Source organism: Bactrocera oleae, chromosome 2, assembly GCF_042242935.1.
Source record: "Bactrocera oleae isolate idBacOlea1 chromosome 2, idBacOlea1, whole genome shotgun sequence".
NCBI lineage: Eukaryota > Metazoa > Arthropoda > Insecta > Diptera > Tephritidae > Bactrocera > Bactrocera oleae.
The window spans coordinates 90,020,817-90,047,518 of NC_091536.1; the positions used below are offsets into that span (position 1 = coordinate 90,020,817).

Consider the following 26,702-nt stretch of genomic DNA (forward strand, 5'->3'; position numbering starts at 1 on the left):
TTCTTCAACTAAAATTCCGTAAAAAATTAAACCAATCGATATCAGTTGAGACAAATTATGTACTAAATAAAATAGCAAATGTCGTATATTCTGAAGTAATATTTTTGTATATAAATATTATTGTTTAACAAAATTTTATCAATATTTGAAATCCTCTAACTTAATAAGAAATAATTAATATTATTGCTTTTTTGTGTTTCTTTAAGCCAATTAAATACATATTTGAACTTTAAAACTATGCCGGCTTTGCTATTTTTATATTTATCTTCTAAATCGTCTCCAGTCCAATCCAGTCTCAGTTGAACAATTGCTCTAAAAATTTCTGGCAGAGCATTTACGCAAGCGAACTAAGTCTTTGATTATCAAAATTATAGCACAAAAGCACTGCTCATAAATACCGAAATAAAGGGCCAATTTATAAATCAACAAGTAAATCTTTTAATAAACTCACTCATACATACACACACGCTCTCGTAAATCTTATCAAGTCGTTGCTTTGCTTTTTATTTATTTTGCGATAGAGAGCATATAAATGCAAACAGATGTACATACATGTGATAAGCGTCCTATCAGGTCGCATAACTTTTTTATTTACTTGTTCATTCTTTAATTAAGCAATTCGTAAATCTTATCAAATTGAGTATGTTTCAAAAAAACAGTATTAAAAAAATATAAATAGTTTCTAAAGCCAACTCAGCATCAATAATGTGAAAAATTAAATTTAATTGAGAAAAAATATTGTAATCAGTAAAAAAAAGATGTATTGTAATATAAATTTTAATAACGTAAAAGAGTGGTGGTAATAAAAAAACTTAAAACGCTTCTAAGCGCCCAAAAAGATGAATGTATAATTGCTCCAATTGACACAGGTGTTACCAGACTGCTTCTTTTGTTTCTTTCTTTATATACTAGCTCATAAAATCATCAAATATATATGGTGTATATACATATATATCAAAAAAATATATACACATATATCATATATATATATACATATATGTGTATAAAATAAATGTGAATGGTTTCATGTCAAACTTTTTGCTTATGCTTTAATATAAATAAAAATTACATTATAATTTGCTTTGTAGTCGCAGAAAATAAATTACACACCATTTTTAAAAGGCACAAAAGCCCTTGGATGAGTTTAATTCGATTTCTCGTTTTCTTTTTTATACCATTTTACACATATGTATATATACGCACATATGAGTCTAATTGTTTACAAACGCTTACTTCAAACAATATAAAATAGCACAGCTGCTGATAGGAAACGCTTGCTGAGTTATAAGGAAATTCATTACAAAATAAATTTCATTATTTACATACTATACAATATGTATGTAATTTCGTAAGAAATAGTGAGTGTCAAGTTATACGAGTGCCAATGAGGTCGCCATTAGAATGTGGCGCCTAACTTTGTAAACATAAAAACAAAAACCAACAACAACTATGATGAAGTTAGCTATATTAATAACTAGATTATTTGTTATTGATACGACAACTCTTGAAGAGTAGTGAATCGAATATGCAACTGGTATAATTTTAATAGACTAGCAAAACCGGCACTTTTAATTAGTTACATTCAATTTGCCAGACCTGTGAGCTAGCGAATCGAACAAACAACTGGTATAATTTTAAATGACAAAAATTGGTATAAACTCAAGTAAACTGGTATAATCAAATATATAAAAAATATTTTCTATTACAAAATAGTTATATTGTTTGCAATTAGGGAACCGGTCTAAAACTGACGAACGTATGAAGACAAAATATTTTTTTTTTGACTAATTTGATATGTTGCTTATATTTTTTATTTCAAATATACAAACATGAGCGGTCTGTAAGCCATGGCTCATAAGTACTTTGTATTCGTGGCCAATTCCCACTTTTGAGTAACGAGTCTACGACTTTTAGCATTATGTGAAAAATTAGTCGAAAAAGCTAAACGTTTTTGGGAGTGCACTTAAAATGCTGTAAGGGGTGCGTCAAGCAGCCAGCTAGCATTAATGACACACATGAAGCAAAAACAACAAAACTAAAAGAAAATCAAAACGAGGGCTATGCCTGATTGTCTTTCTAACAAACTAACTGTCCAACTTCCTTACAACATTGAATAACTGCCACACAGTCTGCCTGACGGAAGTATAGACAAGTCTACATACACTTATATTTATGTATGTCTATTGTAATATAGCAGTAATAACATTGCTGACTCATAATATTTGCCAAAGCATTCAACTTGAGTAGAAATAGCCTTAAAAGTAAACACAATTGTTTGGCTAAATCTATGCGGTGTTGTTGTTGATAGCATTACGCTCTGGCAAACAGTATACTCATTGTATACTCTAAGTATATGCGCGTACTTGAGCTTAGTGGTGTGAGCCATTAGGCAATACGCAATTATGATTTTATGTATATTTGCCTCATAGTACAAATGTTGAAGCGTCTGGGTGAGAGGAAATTAGGTGGACAACAAACTAATACAACAGCGAAATTAAGAATTTTAGCAAAACTTTAAAACATAAATATGTATATTAACAGTAGTAGCTGTATCTGAATCACGCTACTCAAAGCTTAACGAAGCTACGATTTTGCCTAATTTTCCACTTTGTCAGCATTTAAAAATGCCGGTGAGTCGGCGCAGCAGCAAGCTAGTTCGCATTAATTGCTGCGATGACGTGGAAAATTGCGCTTTCACACGCTTGCGGCTACCGTTTTTGTCGTTGGTTCTCATTTCGTGTGAACTTATTATTATTATTGTTGTTGGCGAAAATAAGCATTACTGATACAGTAAAAATAAATTACGAATAATAGCACATAAAACACTAACTTCGTTAAATAATTACGAGGCGATGATTAAGCGCCGCCGAAATAAAAAACAAAAAATACTAAATGGCGACTGTAAAAGGAAGTGTGGTGGTGCGCATGCGTGACTCGCACACGACGCTTCGCTTACTCACACTTGAATACAGAATATTTTCGGCATGAATGAGTGAATATGGGCTGGTGACAACGCATCGGAAGTAAATATTGAACAAATCGCTTACATTTAAATATGGATATCAATATCCAAAGCCTGATTTTACCCATTATGAATGCTGATGAATAATATAGTATCGCGTCTAGCGTGTAATTAGTGGGTGACAGCGCGCTGTTCATCGCAATGGAATGTCAGCTATGCACGAGCTAGTATTGTCAATAGCTTTGTTGCGTGCTGCAAGTTGTCGCCAAATGTCGCACGCATCGCTTTGCCCAAAATGCTGAATGACGCAAGGTCTACCAGCTGTCTGTCTGACTGACCGCCAGTCTGCGACAGCTAATACACCAACAGCCACGCTGATGACATGTTGCGATGTCATCATTTACACGATTGGCGCTGTTGCATGTTGCTCAGAAACGTGCTACACTTTCGAGTTCGTGAAAATTCTTTGAGTTTTATGCTTACAGCTCATCTGAATTTGTGTTCTTTGTGCGCTTATTCTTAATTGAACGTGATGATTAAGAATATTTTGGGGATGACTCGTAGCGCAAGCGGCAGACATACATATATAAATACACACTTGTCACTTGCAGCTGCAACATATCAAAAAGACGATTACATGTATAAGTGTGTGTATTGGATTATCAGGCGATGAGCTGGCTGCGCTTTAACGATATGCATTTAAAAATACATACATACATACATATATACATATATGCATATGTGTCACATAATAATAAGATTAAGTAGTCAGCGCTGAGGTGCTTTGTTGTTGGCTATTGGCGCGCGCATTCAGCAGGTCGCCGTTAATTTGACCGACTGACGCATAAAAGCAACAAGCAGCTGCTGGCGGCGAGGTTTTGCGCGGTGTCATGTGCGCCAGACAGGCATGACGCAGACACGCACTTTCAGATGCTACTATATTTTGACTCGACTTTTTGTTCTCATTGCACACACACATACGCGCGCGCAGTTTATGGCTTTGTGCTGTCTGCCGTGTGTCGACCGACTCAGCCGAAATGTCCTTCAGATTTACGTGTTGTAGTAAATACTTGCATATCTAGTATATAAATAATATCTGTAAATACCCGCCACTTCCTCGTATTGTGGCATGCTGACATTTAAAAACCAAAAAAAACAATTTTAATGTTTATTCTGTAATTCTTGCTACGTGATCTTAAAATTGAAGTCTCGTTGGCTGACTCATGCGCAGTTTGCCTTAATTGTTCTTTATATTTAATTTATAGCGACTTTTCGTAAGCGCGCTTCTTCTTCTTCTTCTCTTGTTTTACGCTGTTTCACAATAAACCTCATTCATGTCAAAATAAAAAGAGTTGACAAGCTGAAGTAAGTAGTTGCTTCAATGGCACTCACTCGCCGCTGTGATTTACTTTTAACCCGTGAGTAACAGCCGTGCTACCATACTGCCGTAAACACACACTTCCACTTTTTCAACTATAATTCTTATGTTGTTATTATAATTTGTTTATTTCTTATTTTTCTTATTATTTATGCATTATTGTTTGTCTGCTTTTTCTCTGGCTTTGTATAAGTCATGGTCAAAACGCGTTTTCGCCAACAACTCACAACTTTTGGCGCTGATGCTATATTTCACAGTATTTTTTTCTTGTTTTGTGTACGAGACAGATGCAAAGTGGCAGTAAAAATGGAAAGGTAAGCAACGGCAAATGTTGAAAGCGGGAAAACAGTAAAAGTCAGCAGTGCGGAGGGAACACAATAAAATCATAAGAATAACAATGATGCAATGGCAGCGTGTAGCAGGTGGCAAAAATACACTCATACCCACATACAAACATATACAAATATGTATAATATATAAATACATATTTATGCATGGCGTTAGGTAAAGCGCAGAGTGTGTGAACGTACGCTCAAGCGTTGGCCAACAGCAGGTAAATTTACACCGATCGCAACAAGAGCGGACTCAAAGGCAAAAACAAAAGAAAAACTATACAACTGAATTTACAGTAAGTTGAGTAGTGAGTAGTAAAGTATGAATAAACATATATTTCGTTGTGATGACGAATAGCAACAGTGGGCTGGAATATGCTTATAATGTAAGTAATAAATAGAATGTTATAAAAAAGTTAACAAACAATAAAAAATATAAATAATAAAAAATAAATAAAAAATAATAATAATAAAAAATAAATGAAAATAATAATAAAAAATAAATGAAAATAATAATAAAAAATAAATGAAAATAATAATAAAAAATAAATAAAAATAATAATTAAAACGATATTATTAAGATATATAAATTATAAAATAATTTAAAAAAATTAATAAATAATAAAAAATATAAAAATTGAAGAAAATTGTATAAAATAAAAGAAAAAAATAAATTTAAAGAAATTATTAAAAAATTGTGTGAATTTTTTTGTTATAATAACAAATACTTATGGTGTGCTCACATATGCTAATATTGCTAAAAAAAAAAAAAAAAAAAAAAACAAATTAAAATAAAATATATGATAAAAAAAAATTTTAATTGAAAATTTTAAAACAAAAATTTTATAAAAAATAGTTATAAAAATAAACGATTACAAAATAATTTAAGGATATTAGTTTCAAATGTGTACAAAAAATTGCCAACAGTGTCTTAGAAGTCACACTTCAATAAAAAACTTTCACTTAATTTAGATTAAAAATATAATATATAAAATATAATTTGAAAGCGGTTGTAAAAATATTAATTACTAAAGCCTGTTCGAAACGATTTTTAAACGATATTTGTTCAGATTAAGCGAGAAAAGTTTAAAACTTAAAACTTCTACATTATAAGTATACTTTCAGGCGATGTGATGGAAATTAAGATATAGTAGATTTCTAGGCGTTCACACACCAACGAAACAATTAACAGGCGCTCTATTTTTATCATTTATGTGCAATAATGACTATCAACAATTTCATGAGATATTATAGAGCTTTTAGTCAGGTCGTTGGGCGAATTCGGTAATTGAGTTATAATTTTAGGCATCTTAAGGATTATTTAAAATATATTTGTAATATAATACATTTTAATTGGACATTTTTCCAAATTCTTCACTGTGCGGCTTCTTTTAGGCGAGTCATTGGACAGCATTAAGGTTGTTATTACTGCCACTCAAATGCATACATAGTACATATACAAACTTGTGTAGATATGTATGTTAATGTATTTCTATTCATTATATACACTTACAGTGCACTTATGCGTTAGAGCTTGGAAGTAAGTTTGAATGATAAGTGACATTCGATAAATCAAGAAAATCAAACAAAAGCAAAATCGGAAAACAAAAACAAAAATACATAACAAAACAGTAAATTAAACGTAATTATTGCAAATGATTCATGCAAAACTGTTGCGGCCGCCGACGCCGCAAAAGTTCAAGTGCGTGCCGCCTTAAACGAACTCGACGCTTAAACTTCACTTTAGTGAGTTGAACTCAAAGCAATCCAATCAACAGTAATGCGAAAATACAATAAAATATAGCAGCGCATTTAAGAGTACAGGTACGCGCACGCGCAGCCTACAGCCTTCGTACAGTACAGGGCGGCAGCGAAGGCGATCTAACAAAAATTTTGCTGCTGTGTCATACAAACACCAAATGTTACACAGCCGCAATGAGAATGTTCGCAAGCGATATTTGCTAAAAATTAAAAAAGCGAAAATTTTCCTTAGACGCTTTGGCAGCGCTGCTGCGTCATTTGACCTTCAACTTGTGCAGTCAAGCAGCTGATTGGTTCATTAGCGTTGAAATAAAGTCATGTTGAGTGGCATGCATGCAAAGCCAAACAATTAAAATAACCAAAAAAAAAAATTAAAATATTTTACATAAAAAAGCAGACAAAATGAGTTTTTTGTCGAGTTTGACGACTCATCGCCGTCGCGGCCGTGTGCATTCAAATGCAGTAATTAGACAAAAATCAAATAACATTTCAATACAACTCGCAAAGGGAAGTTCATTAAGTTTAAATTAAAAATTCTGTTTATATAAAGTACGCGCAGTGTTAAAAATAATTTTAAAAAATGTACAATAAAAACAAACGCGAAATAAAATCAACCTTCACTTTCTTATACGGCGCAGCGATTTTTTTGGCGCTGCTGATGATTCATCGGCAATCGCACACCTTTACAGGGAGCGCCTGCGCGCACGCTACCGAAACGCTTATAAACACAGCTATACACATGCACACACACACCGATATAGGTATATGTGCGCTGGTGATTTACTACGACCGTGTGACTGACTGCCTGACAGCTTGATCATTTGCACGCATGAATGGCTGGATGGATTCCCGTGCGTTGTCAACAGCAACATCAGTCAATAACAACAATAATAATAATAAAGCGCTGTGATCTCATGCCAATGTAAACAAAAACGGCATATTATACAAATTCGCTACAAAATTTAATGAATCTCGTGTGCCACCCTTCCGTTTAACCAATGTGTGTCGCCTACCGCGCTCCCCCTTTTTAGATGACGGCCCATATTTGGCCTGTTTGTCTCTTTACCGCGAAGCGCTGGATGATTTCAACGCCAGTGATTTATGTACAAACATACATATAAGCATTTACATAAGTATGTATAAGCATTGAGCCGCTGGAATTTTTACGAGCTTACTCCACAGCATATACTCGTCACTTTCTTGTGAACATTTATTTATGACTTATAAGAAATTGTTTATATTTGAAATTGCTGAAGCATGAGTCTACTTACAGATTGATATGTTTGCGCACTAAGCTATACTATATAACATATATATTTATATATATATAATTAAGTATGTGGGTGCAGAAGTAAGTCATCAATGCGGATAACCAGCAGCGTTGACCAAAGACCGCACAAACACACACACATGCATGCGTGTCTGCCTTGACTGTTATTGTAAGTATGTTGGTTTGTTTGTAGCTTTTAAATTCCTTTGGTCACACTCACAGCGCGTCAATAGCAAATACATTTCGCTGTTTTCTTTAAATTTTCTGGGTTTTCGACACCCACCCAAACCGCTTATTTTTAGCCTAATGACAAATGCGTGGAAATATTAAAATATTTACATGCACACACATGCATGCATGGTCTGTGGCGCTTATTAATAACTGTGCACACGTCCTCAAAACATCCGCATTGCGAATATTTGGCATAATTGTCCAATCAATGCCTGAATCGCGTTGAATTCCCCATTACAGTGATTAGTAATTATAAATAGCTAATCTTTAGTATAAAAACTATTACTACAACAACAATAATGTGCCGAAAAGGAGTCATAGATTGTCGATAAAAGCGTTTGTTTGATGAAAACACTTTGTAGCTGTCATGATTAGGGTTGCACTCAGCACCTCGAAAAATAATTCGCTCTCGAAAAGAATAAAAAAAAAAAAAACAACAACAATATGGCGTAAATTTAAGTACGAGAGTCGCACTTCTATTTGCAATATCTTATTATTGTTTTTTATCTAATCAGCACTAAGGTGATAATTAACACCTCCGCTGTCATTAGATTACATTTGTATTTGAGAAAGTTTTATGTCGGCGGTGTTAAGTTGCGTAAATAGAAATATAGGTATGCACATTTTCATGTTTTTGTTGCTTTTTATGGCTAAACAAAGTCAAAAGCGCAGGTAGCTTTATTTTTAAATATATTTTTAATGGCTTAAAGTACTTAAATTTTTTTTTACTGAACACAAATATTAAGGGCAAGCATTAAAGAACGCTTGGTGAAAAACAAATATTTTACTTTTTTTATAAACATATAAGTAAATTTTCGAAAACTGAAACTTCTTCGAATAAAAATTTAAATCTTTAAAAGAACTTTTTAGCTTGGATTTGATGTAAATTCATTTTTAATAACATATTTCGTTAAGTTCTGAGAAACTGCGCTTGAGTTTCTACCCAGATATTTTTCAGTGCTAAATTGCTAAAGTTCCTAAAAGATCCAAAAAAAAAAAAAACTATAAGTAAGCGCTTACAACCCAATTTACTGTTAATTCTTTTTATCTTCCATTTCGTGTGTATATTAAAAAGGGTTATTTAATAACATTTGCAAGCTCTTCAAATCGTAAACAAAAATTAAAAAACTTCGTTGCCTACATTTAGGCTAAAAACTAATTAGTACAAATTTTCTCAAAAAACGAATTAAATAGCTGAAAATACATAGCATTTCGTCCTCTAATATCTGAATTTTACTTTTCTTGTAGGCATTTACTGTTTCTCCTTCTTATCAATTTCATCGTGGCATTGTTTTACTTTTACTATCTGCCCCGGCTCTGTTAAATATTTGAATTTGTTTTTAAAACAATTACTCTAAATATTATCGGATATGTATAATCATGACAACTTGTCGTCTTATCGTGCAAACAGTGAGTGTAATTATAAGCGAGACGTATAGTTTTGAAAACTGCGTCTCCAGTTTTCTTAGAAAAATTGTACGCAACGCATTTATAGTAAATTATTTTAAAAAAATTTCGCTGTAAATATTTTATTTTAGCAGCACAAACAATTTATTATCTTATTATCAATGGAAAATTCAAAGAAAAATATTTTTACCTTTGAATATAAATAATTTCTAATAATTTGTATGTTGATTTCAGAGCTTTAAAATTCTTAGTAAATATATCATTATTTATTTTATATATTGATCTAATAATGTTTATTCACATGTTAAAAATGTTAAGCTTTTTTTATTTGTAAAAATTTATATCATTTATTTAAACACTTTCAACTTTTCTGAATTTTTTAGCTCAGGTAATTTATTTTTTAGGAGAACAAGTATTAAAAAATTAATAAATATTTTTTCTAAATTTGTTTTAGTTTTTATAAATTTGATAAAAATGGTCAATATATTAATTTAGAAAAATTTCGTGCACATTAAAATTATTGTTGACTTTGTTTTTACAATTAACTATTTCATATTCATATTTTTTTCGCATGTAAGAGTTTTTTATTTTAAAATTTTTTGTGCTCTTTATTGCTTGTAAATTTTTTTGGTTTTTTAACTTTTTTACTGAAACATTTTGCTAGTTTTTTCGCATGCGAGAAATATTCATTATATTTTTACTAATTTCCTTTTGTACCAAATTCTATTTATATACCATCTTTTTTTAATTCACCTTCACTTTATTTATGACAACACCTGACACGTGCCTCTCGAAAGTTTATAGAAGTCAATGCATCATTTAGTAGAAAATTTTTATGTCAGCGGGCTAAGAAAAAGTAAGAAAATAAGGTAGCAGCATAGCAAACATACACCAGCGCTAAGCTAATACATTGTTAATTTGAAAATAATGTGTAAAAAGCAGAAGAAATAAAATAGTGAAATAAACTGAAAATAACTGTCAATAAAGAGCGAGGAAAATACACAGAGAGAGAGGGAGGGAGCTAGTGAGGAAACAAAAACTAGCTCAGTTACCTATAAGTAACAACAAGAAAGCAGTGCCGACAGCAAGAAGAATTAGTGATATCTGATTCATTCACGAAAGTTCAGGCTCTTAGCTGGAGAAATTTTTGGAGTCAAGTGCCATTTATTCTATAAAAAGTATAATTAAATTTTTTACGCTTGGAATTTGTAGAAAATAATTAGGAAAAGGTAACAACAATATACTACATATATACACATATTTATTATTATTATTTCCTTTTGTTGAAAGCCAAGCAACTGACCAAACTGGCAGCGGCGGAAGCAGGTGGGCAACGCCAAGTCAAACATGAAAAACAAATCTAAATACATACATATTATATGTACCATAGTAAGCCAGAAATGCGAATAGGAAGAGTATATATGTACATATGTAAAAATACAGCAATAGTAATCCATCGTGGCGGCCCAGTGTATGAGGTTGTATGAAGGGCAGCCGGGCGGTTCAGCTAATTCCAGCGTGAAGAACGTGCGTAATGACACATTTGGTTTGTTTGGCGAGTCAACGCTTGTATGCTCGTAGTTATGCCCGAACTAATGAATGAATAGTGGAAATAAATCTGTTTTCGCACCAGGCTTACTGATAGCCATATGTAAAATATATGAATGGAAAAATGTAAAGAAATCAATGAAGCGCTAAAGGAATGAGTCGACAAATGACAATTGAAAGTAAAGAATAAATAGAAAATGGAATAAGAAATAATAATAAAAAAAAAATCAACTACAAAAACACGCACACGGGCGTTGAACGAAATAATGAATATGGGTAATTGCATTTCTGCTGGCAAACAATGAGCCGGGGCTTAAATGTATTTTTAATTGCTTATTTGCATAAATTTTTGGTTAAACACAATAAGTGTGGAAATTTGCGTACTGGGAAAAATAATATTAATAATGTTTTTTTTAATTTTAGAAATATGTATACATATGTACAAATGCAAATTTGTGTGTAAGATAAGCACAAAAAAAACTTAAAAAAAGTCTAGAAATGCTAGAGTATGGAAAATTAATAGTTTTACACTAAAATATACGTATAAATATGTTTTTGGAGAAAATTGGAGAAACTTGAATTTTGAGGAAAATTTTGAAAATTGGAAAAAAATGATTGTTTAGCGAAAAATGCAAAAATTTATCAAATATAAATGAAATAAATATATAGTTTCGTACTAAGTATTTGCTATTAAAGATGTGCGTCTTTAATAAATATTAAAAGACGGTTGGAAAAACTTTTGTTGTAGAAAATTCTGATTAATAGCAAATTGCAAAAAAATTACTAAAAAATAGGTAAATAATTTCGTATTTAGTACTTTGCAATGTGGACAATTGAACTGCTTTAGCTATCTTAGACAAATGATAATTTTTTTCTAAATTTAAAATTCAATTTTAAAACCAAATATAAATTGATATATTTTTACAAATTTAAATTTTAAAGAATTAATTTTCAATTTTAAACTAAAATAAAAATAAAATTTAAAAAATGCATAAATTGGACGATATTAAACTTGTCCAAACCAAAAATTATTTTTAATTTTTATTTTATTAAATAAATGTATGAATTAGTAAACATTAACATAAAAAATTGTTCTATATATTTAAATTTAAAATTATAGTAAATATTTTAACTATTATTAAAATGTTGGTAAACATTAAAAATCGAAAACTGAAAAAAGTGTAAAATTGGTATATATTCAAATTTTCAAAACAAAAAATTAAATTAAAAAAAAAATTAATAGAAACATAAAAAAAATCATGAATCGGCGGCTCATATTAAATTTTTTTTTAACTCGGAAATTATTTTTAAACAATAATTAAAAAACACTAAAAATATTGGTGAACAATAAAATTCGGAATTTAAAAAAATTTCATAAATTAGCATACATACATATGTATATTAAAAGTATTAAAATTAAAAACTTTGCAAATGCATTAAAGAAGGTAAACAAACAATTTTGTGCTTATTTTCTGCCAAGTCGCATATAAATTTTCAGATATGTAAGGTCACAATAATTTAATTTTTATAAAACTAGGATTGGGTGTTTTTTTTTTCATAATTGATGCCTGCAGCGCATGAATGAATTCAGCATGCGCAATGAGTGAAAATCCATAAAAAATAATACTACAGAAAGTCGCAAAAAGAAATTATAATGATAATAACAATAATACAGAATGTAGCTATAAGCGTCAGAACTCACATGCACACACACATACGCACACATCTGCGCTTAAGCACACAGGCATTAGGGCAACAGCACATACACGCGCACCTAAGTGCCACGAAAATAAACACAACGCCATATAAATATCATACGTAAGTACATATGTATGTATATGTGTTCATTTGTACGTGTGTGTATGCAAACATTTATATTTACTCGCACAGCGATTGCTTCAGAAATTTCATGGCATAAAAATGAAATGGATGATGAGTCATCGTCAGTCGACAGCCGCAAACCACCAACCAACCAACCAGCCAGCCAGTGAGCGAGCTAGCAGCCAGCGCGATTTGCCGTTTTCTTTTTGTGTTCAAAGCACATACATATGTATGTATGTAGGTATGTGTATGTTGGTGTATTTGTAGGCAGGGAAGTCGCCGTCAGTCAGCTAGTCATCCATTGCTTTTGTTGATTCTTTACTTATGATCGCTGTTGTTGCTGTTGTCAAATTGTTATTGTGTTGCTTGGCTATTGTAGCTGTTGCTTCAACGGCAGCAGACCCCGCCGGGCCGGGTATGAGTGAGTAGAGAGCGAAATTTCGCTTATACACTCGAATCTCCTAGATAACATTGCACAGACAAACATATATACATACATACATATAAAAATATGTATGGGTGTATGTGTTTGCATATGTATGCATAGCTGTAGCGCCGCTATTCAAGTGTGTCTGTGTATTTATGGGCATATTTGCCAGATATTGCCGTGTATTGTTAGCATTTAAATATTCTATTGTCGTTGTTGTGTGTTGTTTTTGTTGTAGTTTTAGTTTGTACTTAAAAGGCACGACAAATACCAGGAAGAGTGCGGTGTAGAAGCAAAACAACAGCAGCTAAAATATGTAGCATTAGACACCCATACTCATGTACATACATATGTGTGTGTAGATGTGTGAACGGGCTGACGTTGACTAGTGTATGCGTGTGCGTTGCTCAGGGGGTTCGGCGGCGCTGGGCAGTGGAAAGGTACTACTTACTCACTCGTCGTAGATTATTGCAGAGTTGTAATGTAAAGTGTGCGCGTATTAAGGCAACGGTGGGGTGATAATAGGCCGTGTGTGCTCTAGGTGGTGGGTTGGTGGGATGCAGTAAGGTCGGCCGGTCGGTCCGTTGGTAGGCTGGCAGTGAATGTATTTTTAATGGTTTCGTGCCGTGTGCGAATATTTAATGAAAAAAAAGTATTTTTTGAGAGCTTTTGTTGTCATCATCACTTGCATGAATGTGCGAATATATTATATGCCTATATGTATGTGTATATGTAAATATATTGCTTTCATTACATTAATATATAAACATAGTATATACTTCTATATGCTTTCTCTAACAGATTTATTGTACCTTGGTAATATTTTTTTAATAATTTATTTTAGCATGAGTTGTTGGGTTTTGAAAAAATGTTGACAAACATACATACATATGCATGTACATATGTATATTAAGACTGGAGGTATCATCTCAAATATCGGGATATTCAGTTTCAGAAAAAAAAAATTATATAGTTTGTAAACAAATGAGCAAATATGGTCAATGAGTGTGAAGTTCGTTGTAAAATTATATAAAAAAATTTGTTGCAAATCGAAATCGATTCTGTGGAAATTTTGATATCTCTGTAACTTTCTGATACAAAATTTTCATTGAATTTACAGTAATGAGAATATATTATATTATTTATTTAAAACATATAGAGCGATACCATTCTTGACATCCTATTCAACTTTATATAATGTGCAATAGCTTTAAAAAGTAATTAAAATTAAAATTTGGACTTTTCTATTTTAAAGTTACAAAAAAAATGTCAAGGCTTTACAACCTGATATCTTAGCTCAAGTGGAAAATGAAAATTAATTAACAACGCAATTACTGTTTTAGTAATGAACACAGCCTCCAATTAAACTTAAATTTTTTAAAAACAACAAAATTTGAAAATTTTCCATATTAGTTCAGTCACACAGTACACAAAAAATAAAAATAAAAATAGTTCGCCTAATATTATTTTATGAAAGCTTGTTGAAAAAAAAGTCTAATAACATCTCCGTGTCCCTTGAAACCTTATTTTTGATACCGCACACTTCTGAATTGACAGCAGCGACTAAAATCCAAATTTCCGCTCGAAATAATCATATTGCATGTATACTCAATAAATAGTTAATTACGAAAATTTCCCTACAAAGTTGTATTTTTATTCTATTTTCGTACGCATTAGATCTAATAGACCAACGGTAATGGTAAAAACGCACGCGACCCTAGCATGGAAACACTACTTGCGCTAACGGATATTCCAGAGCCACGCACCTGTCATTAGCAGCTGGCTAATGGGAAAATTCGGTAATAGTTGTAGGAAAAAACGACTACAAATAGCCACTTACGACACTGAATGCGAACAGTTATTACAGCAAATGGATAGGCAAGTTATTAACATTAAGCGCAAATAGTTACGTAAGAGTACCAGTAAAAAGTTCCTAAACAAATTTAAGAGAGTTTCTTGAAAATAACTGCAAAAAGGGAAGAAAATTGTTTACACAACACTTTACAGCAACAATAGTCCAAAAGTCAAATGCACATAACTGTAAGTTTAAGCTATGCAAGAAATCGTTAAATGCTGATGCAAATTGGAAAACCGCTAAGCAAATGAAAACCAAAACACACACACAAATAAACATGCAAATTGTTGGAAAACTCAAAAACTGCAAAAAGCGGAAGCAGGGGCGTTGAGCGGTGTGAAGGCATAGCAAAAGGCCGCGTGTCAACAATTTGGCCCCAATGTAGTTCTATTTAGCTGCAAACAGTCGCGCGCTGTCCCGCCAAAAGGCAAAATTAATGTTTATGAGTAACCACATTTGCATGTGTGCAGATTTGTGTAGTTGTGGTGGTAAGAGCGTGGAAAAAATGTCCACCGTCCTTCGGCTATTTCTCAGCACACGTTCGAAAATAGATCAATGCCCGCAGCAGGAGGACGAAGGTGATGGAGGCAAGCGCACATATTACCACACACACACAAATATATATATGCACATACATATATGTACATGTCTACACACAAAAGTCTGCCTGCCAGCTTGGGTTGCGGTGGAGCTAAGGATTTGCCTTAAGGCAGCCGCAGTCAAATAAATACACAAACATGACACAGCCATTGGAAGGTGGGGTGGAGGCGCTCGTGTCCGCGGTAACGGTTAAATGTACGACGCAATAAAGCGAAAATAAACCAAAATCGATGACAGCCGCATAGCAAACGAGCGCGACAAGCCACAATGAAGGTGCTAAGCAGTTGCTGTTGTTGTTGCACCACAAAGAAATATAAGAAAATAATAATAATAAAAGAACAAAAGAGTGCCACACCGGTGGGTGGGGGTGGTGTGGTGTGTAGCGCCTTTTTGTGCCACATTTGCATTTATAAGGCGATGACTCATCGACAATGTGCGCCATCCTCATCATTAGCATCAACAGCAGCAGCAATAACACCACCAACAAGAAAAACACATGCGGAAGAACAAAAATAATGCCGCCACCACCAACAGCAATGAGCGCGGCACATCAGTGTGTATGTATGTATGTGAGTGCGCTTAAGGCTACAGACGTGCTCGTGGCAGCTGTTGTGACAACCACAACAACTACAACAAAACGCAAAGGAATGAAAACAGTAGCAGTTGTGGCGTTGTTTGTTATTTTTGGATTTTTGTGAGCGGTGAGTGCGTGTGTTGGCGCTGTTGTTGTTTTACGCATACAGCAAAATACTTCCTCCCCATTTACCTGCTGGGAAGCGCAGCGTTTGTGGTGTGAGCGGTACAAAAAAGGATTAATATAAATGGAAATTTTTGAAGACTAAAAGCGAATTTTCTCTTTTAATGTAAAGCATTTCACAAAATTTATGAATATTTTCAGGACTGAAGATAAACTCTTGAACTTGAAATGACATTTTTGTTGTATTTTGGCATAATATCAGTTGTCTAATAATTAAAATCAGTTTGCAAAATGTCAAAACTTGCTTTGGAACTGTTTTTCATATTTGACAGCTGTCAAAATGACTGCGTAAATTGGCATTTATTTCGAAAGAGTGAGTTTAAGGAATCATTTTTAATTTTAGCGTCTTTTTGCTGAATTTTATACACGTTTTTACACACTTTAAGCGCTCTATCTGCTCGTCGAACTTCTATCAACTAAATTATGTAGCTTTTTCTTACTAGGCATGTCTTTTGCTGACTTCAGTAGTGCGTGCATGCTTTCCTCAAACTGTGGTCATGACGTGAAATGTTGCGTAAAAAGCAACAACTACTCACAACAAGTAGCACAAAAAACAGCTATAAGAAACAAAAATCGAAACAACGTTGTAAGGCAAACACAACGACGATGAAATAGAGCAGCTACAACCCCTCAGATCGATTTTGCTGCGTGAGTGCGCCGACACACGAAGAAAACTGAGGATGACTAATCATTGAGAGCTCGATATAAACAAATAAACAGTAAAGGAAGTGCACTCCTGAGCGCACAAGTGAGCTACGGGCAGGGTACAGAAATGCGAATGGGTGGAAGGTTGGTGGTACATAAGTATATACATATAATATATATGTATATATATAGTATAGATACATACTCGTATTTATAAGTGAACCGGAAGAGCGCTTGTGGTTATTCTTGATTACCCAGCTAACGGGATCTCTCGTGGCAGGCGCTTCGCTTTTGATGCGTCATGCATCAGTCGATGAAGGGCGGAAAAGAAACTTACCACAGCACAGGGCGCTACCTACCACAGTCGAAATGTTAGACAGCACGTCAGCCAGCGGCAGGCGCAAATGCAAAAGGAAAGCAATAATAATAATAACAACAACAGCAACAACAATAAAATTGCAGCAACGCCAAACGGTTGGCAGACACGCTTGCCGGCAACAGTCACTAAATCAACAGCAATGAAATAATACACGCAACAAAACCATTTTGAGTCAACTATTGACCACACACTCTTTGGCCTTTTTGCTGCTTAAAGTCTCCTGCTTCTTCGGCAAATGCAAAAAAACAAAAAAAAAAAACAAGCAACAAACAGCCATGCACAGCAATCCAGCCCCAGCCAACAGGGCTTTCACGTTGTCGTCGTCGTGTACACAACTTTTCCCAGGCATTCCCTCGCATTGTGTCGTTCGGGCTGTTGGCCTTTTTGCAGCAACACCGCCAATAACAACAGCAACCACAAATGCGCCTGCTGCAGTCTGGAGGGTCGCACGACCGGCATACATACATACATACAAACAGCAACGTAACTTTGTGCTTATGTAAGTGTCACTAGGAGCCATACTGTCTGTGACGAATGGCGAAGCAAGACACGGCCGACTACAGCAATGCTAACGACAGGCGCTGCGTAGTCTACTCACGTTTGTATGTGTGTGTTGGTTGCACGGTTGGACAGTCACTCAAATGGTAGACAGTAGTTGCGTTGTCGTTGGCGCTGTGAATTTTATTGTCGTTTTATACAGGAGCGTCACACAGAAAACAATAATAATAGGAGCAACAACAACAACAACATACGCGTACAGCAAGTTGCTTGCATTGTAAAATTGTACGTTAATATTGCTAATTAAATAAAATTGAAGACTTCGCTGTTCTGACGACCCGATGACGGCTAGCGACTGCTTACCAAAGCAAAAGCGGCCACAACTGCAAAATGCAACCAATGGGATTTTGTGCCCGCTGCAGCAACGAAAGGGTTGGCGAGGCACATTTAGCCGAACAGCGCTAAAATATAAGTCTATAGCAAATATTATTTACAATAATTTTCCTTGCTATGCAAAAGCCATAATATTGTGCAACAACAACATGTGCGTGTAACGGCGAACGAGAAATACATACATACATATGTATATTACTCGTATTATTGAGGAAAATTTTCAAAGCCGCGAAAACTGGCGATTGACGTCAAGAATGTATAAAAAGAAAACAAAAAGCGAATGTAGTAATTTAAATTTAGCAAAGAAAATTCACTGTTAGCAATATTGGAAATTGTTTTACTTAATCCCACCAATTTATTGTTAAAGGCACAATGAGTAAGTATACAAGGTTTTTTTTTTAAATTTATTTTCAATTTTTCTGCAAATGTCAAATTCACGTGGTTAGTGACAAATCTCTTTAAGGCTGTGCAAATTTATAATTAAATAAAGGCATTAAAAAAGCATGTAACTAGTGGCTTAACTAAATGAGTAAGTTGGAAGAATAAGCGGATTTGCGTTTATGAAATACAGTAGCTGAGTGAAAGCAAGCATATGTACAGTTGTGCTTACAAAACTAAGTAATTGCAACATAATAAGTCTAAATAAAAATATAAACAAATTAATATAATATGATTTGGCAACAAAAATAATAACAAAATTAAAAAAGTATAAAAAAGTTAAAACAATGACGAAAATACTAATTTTCAAGCAAGATATATGATATAATACAAAAGAGCTAAATAACAATTAAAATTAATTAGAGAAAATTAAATTATTAAATAGTAACTAATAAATAATTTAAAAAAATGATAATGAAAAAAAATCAACAAAATAAATATAATAAATTAATATATATATAATAAAAAATATGTTAATAAAATAAATTATGCATTAAAAATTAAAATAAATGAGATTAAATAAATTAAATTAAAGTAAATAAAAATGCTCTTTTGAAAAAAAAAAATGAGAAAAATTACGGTAAAAATATAAATAATGATATAACGCAATATAATTAAAATAAATATTTTTAGCAATTAAAAACTTAAAGAGTATTCGTAAAAATTAAAAACAAATACATTTTTTTTTCCAACCCAAACTTTACGCTTAATTAATTTATGTTTAAATATTTTGTATTTATTTATTTTACTGTATTGTGTATTTTTTTTTTTTGTTACAAAAAAAGGCTTTTGTTGATGGCTTCCTTTTTAGAAAAGCGCATTAAACTGCTAACTACTCTACCAGAGCACATAACCACAACTATTTTAGGTAGCTAAATAAAATATTTATTTAAATAAAAATATTAGAAATTATCAAGATATCAGCCTAAACTATTAATAAATATTCTAATGATTCTTTATGTAAATCAAGGTTTTTATTTTTTTACTCTTACCACCCATTTCAAGCTAACCTCAATTTGTATTTACACGTGACTCACAAGCCCATTGATATTAGCTTTAGCAAACACATTCAATAGTTAATTATAATGTTTTGTACTTACCAATAAAATCGTAGGCTTCCTGAAAATATTGTTTGATATTCTGATGTGGCGTATCACTGGCAGGTATCTGTTTATATTTAAGTCCCGGCGCTGGACCTGAACTGGGTGCTTGGCAGGTAACATTCAAAACACAATTGGCGCCCACACTACTCGGATCGCTGGCATCTTTGCCGTTGCCCAATAGTAAATGGGGGAAAACTGGTGACGCGGGATGGGTTTCAATATCTAAGGAGAAAAAAAAAGATAAAAGTCAAATTTAATTGATAATTAAATAAGATTTATATTTATTATATGCAAAAATATTTAAATATATAGCGAAAAATTTGTTCAAAACTAATTTCTATCAAGTACTTGTAACGCTACCCATATAATTTAGAATAAAAGATATAGTTTGTAATGGTATGTGTTTATGTATGCGCGTGCAAATTTGCATTTAGCGACGATTACTTAATATTCTACACTACAAATGCGATATTCTTACGACGCAAATGTTGAAAATTAAAAAAAAAAAAACAAAGCGTAGTGTAAAATAATGTACATATGTATGTATATTAGTCAACAAAAATGGTGCGCTGATGAATGATCTTATTGGAGAGCAGATTTGATATACTGACATATGTAGGTATGTCGATATATACGCGTATATACTTATGTAGTTATATATCGTATGTGTATCTGAATTCATGGCCCATATCACTGCTCGAATGTGGTTTAAGCCGCACGCGCCCAATTTAGCGCTTTTTAACTCACATACATACATACATAGGTACATTTGTTTATATTTATATATGGCATATGGCATGCTTATTAATATGATACTCGTATTATAATATTATGCGCTCATCAGCTTATTGGCAAAGCTGCTCCACCTACAAACAAATATTTATGTACATATGTACAATATATAGAATGAAAATTATATTTATGCATATACAAATATACATGTAGATATAGTACACATTCATACATATATACTTCCCCAACGTTTCATTCTGAAGTGAATTTCTGTTTTGCTTTCGAACGACTCTCGCTTGGGAAGCTCCAGAAAAAAAACAGGAAGGCGTAGCAGCCAACTGTGATTCTGACTATGTGTTATTTTTGGTACACAAAGCAAAAACGAAAAAAAATATATATACATATATTGTATATATACATATATATCTACATATGTATATAAAATTAAGAAAACAATTACATTATATTTTTTATAAATAAATTTTCATCAAAGCTGTAAATTATGGTCCGTATTACGTTTAACTCAGAAAACTGGCCTCATTTAGGCCCTTAGCTTTTCGTTTCACTTTATTTTCTTAAATTTTTTTTCTTCGTTTAAAACGTGCGGTCAATGTATTCGCCCGGCAAGTGGCCAGTCTTGCTCAATTGTAATGATGGCTACGTTTTCCTTTTTTGTTGTAATTGTGTATTTAGCGCACATGTGTGCGATCGTCTGTCGAGATCTGTAGATCAAGCGAGCAGTTTGTGTTTTTCATGTCGGTATGTATTTGCTGACGTTGCTTCTGCCCTCGAGGCACGAAAAATAAAAAAAAACACGTAAAAATATAAGAATGAGTTAGTCGTAAATGTTTATAATGGAAATGTTTGCGCTCGTAAAAATATGCGTACGCGCGGAGAATCGTTAGAAATTTTAAGCATTTTGAGGGTTTATAGTGAGAACGTACGCCAGGAAGGCCTTAAATTACATACATAAGTATGTATGTAAGTAAGCAGCAAAATTAGACGACACTAGAAGTAGTAAAATCCATTTTTCTGGCGCATATATAATTTTATTAGTTCTTTCTGCTCAAGAGCTAATCATTTTTATTAAAATATTAGTTTTAATTGAGATATAACCTCAAATATTTTATTTTGTCTTCCAAGATGCTAATTATAAAAGTAGAAACTCTTTGTCTGATTTGTCGGTGCTTTTAAGTAGTTTAAGACAACTTTTTTGGGTTGAAATTGCGCCTAGTTGGTATCTTAGTTTAAGTAGTTCAAAAATTTCGGCACCTTTTTTCAATTCTCTAAAAATTGCTGAAATGTAGAGCGAGGTATGTCTGGTTCATGGCAGAAATCTGATATTGACGATTTTCGGTTCGCCATTTCTCGACTCGCTAATGCTCTTCTTAAATATTTTACTCTTTAAAAAAAAATTCATGTGAAGCCACAGTTTTATATAAGAGAATATGTGGATACCTTTTTCAAGTAGTAAAATCTCTTTTAAATCTGTTCTTTTATGTTTAACTTATGTCAGTTGCTTGTTCGATTCGCCACACCACAAGATTTGACAAATAGAAGACAGGTGTTATAATACGAGACATCGGGATGGTTACTTCTCATAGACTTTAGACATAATATTCTAATATTTCTCTCTCCCTCTCTATCTAATTTTCTCACTCAGAGCAGCGCTTAAATGATGTCACAAATTTAACTTTAAAATTATTTGTACGAGACGGTCTTAGTGAGGGTTTGACACTTCCGACTCAAATTTACTACTATGTACATATGTATATATGTATGTATGCTTGTATGTATTTACTAATATCCATAAATATTTAATATGTAAATCTGACGGAGGCCCGTTTGGTTGCTGCCTCTCAATCACCACAACAATAATTACAGTAAAACGAGCCTTAAATGACACACGTATAGCAAGGTTTCGGGCTATGTCTGTATGTATGTTCGTATGTATGTATCTGTGCACGAATCAACAGCAATTGAAATTTGACGCATATTTACAAATCTACACGCATTGTTGTAATTGCGCTTGTACACCATTTATTATTTCTATTTTCTACAATGTAGTAGTTGTTGTTGTCTTTTCGCCCTACTCCGTTACACACGTTACACGTTAAGTGTATGTGTGAGTTTTCTTTGAAAGAAACGCAGTAAAAATACACGCGGTTCGCATGAGTCATGTCAGCGATGCGATCGACCGCACCGTGTGTAATGCAAACACACGCATTCACGCACACACACGCATACGTAAGAAAATACTTCAATATTACAACAACGCAACAACAACACTTGCGTGCGTATTAATCGCTTCAACCATGCCACATGCACGGCAATATACATACATACTATGTACATACGAACATATGACTGTATTTATAGCCATTATATTTGTACACAACACGCCCCCTCCCAAGCCCACTTCCTCTCCATTTTTTCTAACATTTTACGAGAGCATAGTACATTATGCTTGAAGAATTGTTGTACATTTTTATTAAGTGCTTTCAATTGAGCCAGCAGCAGCAGCTTTTACCACAAGCAACAACAACAATGTTAGACATATATACATACACATGTACATATGTATATATATGTGTGTATGTATGGGTATCTAAATACAAAATTAATGGTAAAAGTAGTTCGTATACACGCAATAATTGCGGCTGACAGTGGCGTTGAAATTTCAAGCTGATGAGCAGCCAGCGTTGCGGTGGCGATGGGGTGGACACGCACACACACACAAATAATGCATGTACTATATATGTACCTATGTATGTGCGTGGTGAGGCACAGCGTTGGGCGGCGTATTTTCAGCCTTATTTTCTATATTTATGCTTGGCATAAAAAATTCATGTAATCTTGTTATAGATATGTATGTAGTTACATATGTACAAACATACATATGTACATATATGTGAACGCATATCTAAGCTATATTAATTAGTGGACATATTGCTTGTTAAAACAACAGTTTGTGCACATTGACCGCTATACTCATTAGTTGCAAGCGAAATATAGTTGAGAGAAATATGGCAATTTGGCAACTACAAATATTCGTATGGTATAGAGACATATGCCTATGCGTATAATAGTGTATGTTTGCTCTATGCCTTTTTGACTCAAGCAAGTTCAGAAATGTTCAACTTTTCTGAGGCAAGTATTGATTTTCCGTGCTGTTATAAAGCTTCTAATTGGGTTATCATGCATTTTCTTTTGCTTCACGTTCACGTTTAAGTTTTGTGGCATGACATGTTGTGTTTGTGTTTATGTCCCTTTTATGGCTAAGGATCACCATGACGACCGACAGTTTTGTTTTGACTGCTGAATTTGGATTTGAATTGCGCTTGTGTAGGCATGCGGGGCCCGAGTGCAAGCAAAAATAAATATACACTCTTATATATACATATATATATATATATATATATATATATATATACACATATGAATGTAATTAGTTGTGCGCTCAGCAACGGTATTTCGCGTGCCTATGTGCAGTTGCAGAAAATTGCATAAGTGGTTGCATGCCATTGGTTATACTTTTGACCTTGCCGGAACTGTGGCGGAATTTAGTAAATTTTTAATAAGAATTCGAAATAACTTTTTGAAAATTCCCATGTTATATTCAATTCGAAAACAAATACCCACTGCTGTTTTGAAGTATGCGGTAGATTGTACGTAACGTTATCATTAAAAAATGCCAATCAGCAGACAAAAAATGTACATTTATGGCGGAGATAAGCAGGAGTTCAAAATTTTTAAAGTTTAAATGCTAACATTTTTGATTTTTCTATCCAGGTTTAGTATTTGGCAAGTTAAAATAATTTTTTTGTATACACAATTTGGTTAAAGAAATTTTTTAAATTTATTTTTATATTTGAAATAATTTTTTAAATTTTTAAGTTTTTTTTTAATTTTTAATTTTTTTTTTAAATTCGTTTTTATTTTGAAGGATTTTTTATAAATATTTTTAATATTTCCAATAGTTGTTTGTATTTTAAATGTTTACAGTTTTATATTTTTATTTTTTGGACTTTAAGCATTTTTCTTCTTATCAGTTTTTCATTGAGGCAACGCATAGCACTCACTATATTCACAAACGCAATTTATTTTTACTTCCTGAAAAGTATGTATGTTAATAATTACTCAAAACAATAAATTTTATTATGGAGTTAATACTAAATTACATTTCCATATATTCTGCCTTTTGATTTGCTTATTTTAGTTATTATAAAGCATTTATTGTTAATAATATTTTTTACAATAATTTAAAGGGATAGAAATTCATAGAAGACATTTTTTATTGAATAAAGAATAGCAAGCTTTCAGGTCTTATGAATTTAAGTGTCGTTCTATACATATCATCTATACATATATGTTCTATATATACATACATATATATATTTGTAACTACATATAACACTAAATATTACTCATTATGAAAAAAATTTAGGAACCATGAAAACATCAGCTCATTTTTGGTTGTTGTAAAGCATATAATTATATCGGATATCAATCATTTAGAGGCTTTTTAAATTCACAGTCTTCCCGTCGCCACTTATCAGCGCACTAAGTTAGGTCTGGGCTCTGTGCTCTTGCCAATAAAAAATTACATGTGAAAGCACGAACAAAATTATCATAGTTCAATTGAATTCAGGGTAGTTTGTAGAACCATTATAAACTGGTATAATCGCTTTTAATTTGCGCCCTTTTCATTATGGCACTTTATCGGATTTTTTCACGTTGTTCGTTTGTTTAGCCACTCTCTAAAGTTTGGCGAATTCAAGATCTCTTCTATTTGATTATACCAGTCTACTGGATTTACACCATTTCCTGCTTCGAATCGCCATTTTTTTTTCGAAGCAACTACTAGTTTTCTTAGTTATCTGCAGATTTTTACAAAATCTTTATATATTTTTTAAAATAAGTTGGTTTTAAAAAAATGAAGTGTTATGATAGAAAAAATTGCGAACCAATATTCAGACTCAGCGACCCATTTTACATGGAAATTGGATGCTCTACTGAACTGTTTATTATCAACTAATATAATTTTTGTTAAAAATGTTTTTACTACTAAAGAAAAATGTTCTAGAAATGTAAAACAATTTACCTATAAATATATAATGAATATATGCTATGCAAACTTCGATATGCATATACATATACATATTTATATATATCACTTTATCATATATGATTCAACACTTTAGAAATTCTTCCACCAAGTGACTCCTCGATGAGTCGAAATGTGTACATAGTTCCATGATGATCTCAATTTTAGGTGCCATACCCTTTTTATTAGCACTAACCTTAACAATTCCCGGCGTATTTGACTGGTGTCTCATATAATTTATATACTTGTATGTACACACTGATGTATATGAAAGGCCATATATTGCACTTGTTTGAAATTTTGCTGATAATCTACATGTTTTCTCAAAACCAACCCGCACTTTTGCTGATTCAACGACATATTACAAATACTTGAGTAATGTCATTTTATACCACATTGATTTGAGGTAGATATACCTGGGTAAAATACAAAGCCAGCGCATCCTAGTCAGTGACTAATATCAACGAGTTCACATTTTCATACTTATGTACATAGGTATGTATACTTGAGTGCATGTGCATGATCAATGGTGCGGAGGAATTTTGACGCGTCATTGTTTGATCCTGCTGAGTAATAAATTAACAAAGCGGCTAGTAACAGTATATGTATATGCATTTGTAACTGATTTCACAATAACTGAAATAAAGTGTGTGTATGAGTGATACATATTCGAAACACTCACGAATTCGATTATGAAAAGGTTAGCAGATAATTGAGTGGACAGGTGAAATTACAGTGGTGGCGGAGGTTTGGAAAATAATGCTTTGTGAAACATTGAATAATATAGTATGTAATATATGTAAAAATATTAATAAATATATATTATTTTATTTATTCATATTAAATTCTCAATTAAAATTATTATTTTTTTTTTTAATTTTGTGAATTGACAAAATAATAAAATATATAAACAATATAAAAATGACCGCTATACCTAGCTGTTTTTTCTAAAGTTAAAAAAAGTAAAAAAAAATTTTTTTTTAATTTAAAAACTTAAAAAAAATTTTTGAATAATAAAAATGCAAAAGAAAAAAGTTATCACCACTTTAACTTACTAA

At 32.6% G+C, this 26,702-nt stretch overlaps 1 protein-coding gene across 3 annotated transcripts in view; it reads right to left on the reverse strand.

Annotated features, from left to right (window-relative positions):
- Window positions 1–26,702, reverse strand: part of puc (puckered) — a 48,376-nt gene that overhangs the window by 6,498 nt on the left and 15,176 nt on the right. For all 3 annotated transcript variants that reach the window (XM_036356799.2, XM_036356801.2, XM_036356800.2), the window contains exon 3: window positions 19,803–20,027. In XM_036356799.2, the coding sequence (XP_036212692.2) occupies window positions 19,803–20,027 (225 nt within the window). The remainder of the gene's footprint in view (window positions 1–19,802; window positions 20,028–26,702) is intronic.